The sequence below is a fragment of the Cariama cristata genome, unplaced genomic scaffold (genome assembly GCF_000690535.1).
Source record: "Cariama cristata isolate BGI_N322 unplaced genomic scaffold, ASM69053v1 scaffold35183, whole genome shotgun sequence".
NCBI classification, from domain to species: Eukaryota; Metazoa; Chordata; class Aves; order Cariamiformes; family Cariamidae; genus Cariama; species Cariama cristata.
The window spans coordinates 8,539-10,947 of NW_009609547.1; the positions used below are offsets into that span (position 1 = coordinate 8,539).

The window sequence follows — 2,409 nt, forward strand, 5'->3', positions numbered from 1 at the left end:
GGGATGTAGACTGAACAAGGGACGTTTCGGGGAGTTACACCCAGGCCTGAAAAGAGAAATTAGCAGGATTTTTCTAGTGGTCCTGGGCTTATATAGTGCAGGGCCCTGATCCTGCAAGCTGTGCCACGTGGCCAGGCCTTGTGCAGGGCTCTGCAGCAGCTCTGCAGCATGGGGCCCATCTGAATCGAGATCGCAGTGAAGGAGCTAGATGACACATGGCTGCTTCTGAGCACAGGAGGCGGGAGGCAGTGGGAGAGATGGGAACACATCTGCATTACCAGTAAGCGTACTGTGTGCTCCCACTGATCATGTTGTAGAGGATCCCACATAGAGGCTGGCTGTGCTTTGCTGCTCCTTTGCCTGTGCCCTCAAAGCAGGCAGGATGGGTCCCAGCATGTTTCTTCCCAGTCTGTCTCCCTCCCAGCTGCCCCACTCAGGTGGGAGGGCAGAGGGGGTGCAACCAACGCTGTAAGAAATGCCTGCGCTCTTCCAGCAACTCTCCAGACCCACCTTCTTCGCCCGCAAGTTTGAGTCGACGGTGAATCAGGAGGTGCTGGAGATCCTGGACACGCACCTCTACGGCAGCTATCCCCCCAACACGCCGGCCCTGAAGGCGTACTGGGAGAACGTCTATGACCGCGTCGACGGGCTCAGCGGCCTCAGCGATGTCACCCTCACCTTCTACACCACCTTCTCCAGGCTGGGGCTCCACAAAGCCGCGTCCACGGTGGCAGCGAAGGCTGACAAGCTCTGCAGGTGGGACATTTGCTGCGGGCTCGATCCAGGCTCCAAATGGTGGCCTTCATCTCTTGTTGGGAGGACGCTGATGCTCAGATGTGCAACATCTCTCTCTCTCTCCAGATTTGAGCCCCGGGGCTTCCCATCCAGTGTGCACTTATATTTCTATGACGACCGTTTCCAGGGTTACCTGGTGATGCAGGAAGTGCAGAATTTGGCAACTGGGCAGGCAGAGTCCCTGGAGGTGTGGATGATGCCCCAAGGAGCTCTGAAGCTGGCGGGTCGTGGAGGGCAGGCAAACCGCTTACAAAACCTTGAGGTAAACAGGGAAAGCTGCCCTCACAGTGCCCACTTTCCTCCCTGGCTTTCCCAGACCACGCTGCCCTTCCTCCTCTCCCCCACCTGCATGCTGTGGGAACAGAGGGAGACGGTGCCGCTGTCGTGTCTGAGAACAAACCTTTGTGCAGGAGTCAGTTCTGCGTGGGGTGTGGAGCTGATCGGTGGGGAAAAGGCTGCAAGGGGATCTGTCATAGGGGGTCTGTCATGGGGGAGCTGAGGCTGTGGTGTCCAGCACCTGCAGCTGCAGGAGGCATCACACAGCTGGATTAGTGCTGGCATGGTGCAGGCAGGCAGGAGAGCCATGGAGGGTCAGGTGTGCATTGCTTTGGGCTCCAAAGTTTACACCTTCCCTGATTGGGGGTGGTGAAATGCAAAACCTGAGCTGATAGTGGCTCCCTGCCCAGCATCCCACTGCTTGTGCCACCTGTCCCTCCAGGTGGGCACAGAGTGGGACCCCAAGGAAAGACTCTTCCGCAATTTTGGAGGCTTGATGGGGCCTTTCGATGAGCCGGTGGCCATGCAGAAGTGGTCACGGGGCCCCAACCTGACGGCCACGGTGGTGTGGATTGATCCCACCTACGTCATTGCTGCTTCCTACGACATCACGGTGGATGCCGAGGCAGAGTTCACCCAGTACAAACCCCCCCTCAACCGGCCCCTGCGCCCAGGCATCTGGACCATCCGCCTCCTCCAGTTCTGGGAACCCTTGGGGGAGAATCAGTTCCTGGTGGTGCCCCAGACCTTCAACCGCAAGCAGCCTCTCAGGAAAGGTGAGGATGCTTTGGAGTTTGGGGCTGGACGGGAGGGTCTCCCTGCGGGCGGTCCAGGGCACTTCCCCCTGGTGCTGGCCTCTCTGGGCTGCAGCTGATGACAAGGCAGGAGCCATCCTTCCTGCTGCTGGTGTCCCCTTGTCCACGTGAGCCCTCAAACCAGGCCCCTGGGCAGCTGCGGAGGGCCCGTTTGCAGGTCACTTGGATCTGCCCGGCAGCAGCATCCCTCTCCTTGGGCTGGAGGGGAGCTGGGGTAGCAAAGGGATGGGGTGCTGAGCCCCACCCGGAGCATGGCAGTGGGATTGGCAGGGTGCTGGGATCTTGCTGTGCTTCTGATCCCCTCTCTCTTCTCTCCCTGTCCTGCCCAGATGACAGCAACTGGCTGCATGGCGGGCCCCCCCGCAACGAGTACATGGAGCAGAGCTTCCAGGGCTTGGGGGGGATCCTCAACCTGCCGCGCTCTGAGGATGCGGAGGAGGACGCGGTGCGGAAGGCGCAGCTGACGGGCAAGGAGCTGGAGGACTGGACGGATGGCACCGTCAGCACCTTCTGGTCGGTGGCG

At 60.2% G+C, this 2,409-nt stretch overlaps 1 protein-coding gene across 1 annotated transcript in view; it reads left to right on the top strand.

Moving 5' to 3' along the window:
* XYLT2 (xylosyltransferase II) overlaps window positions 1–2,403 on the top strand; it is a gene marked incomplete at its 3' end in the record, with an annotated part of 6,060 nt that extends 3,657 nt beyond the window's left edge. Inside the window, exons 7-10 of the mRNA XM_009697564.1 lie at window positions 494–756; window positions 862–1,057; window positions 1,514–1,847; window positions 2,216–2,403. Of these exons, the coding sequence (XP_009695866.1) occupies window positions 494–756; window positions 862–1,057; window positions 1,514–1,847; window positions 2,216–2,403 (981 nt within the window). The remainder of the gene's footprint in view (window positions 1–493; window positions 757–861; window positions 1,058–1,513; window positions 1,848–2,215) is intronic.
* Window positions 2,404–2,409: the final 6 nt, after the last annotated feature.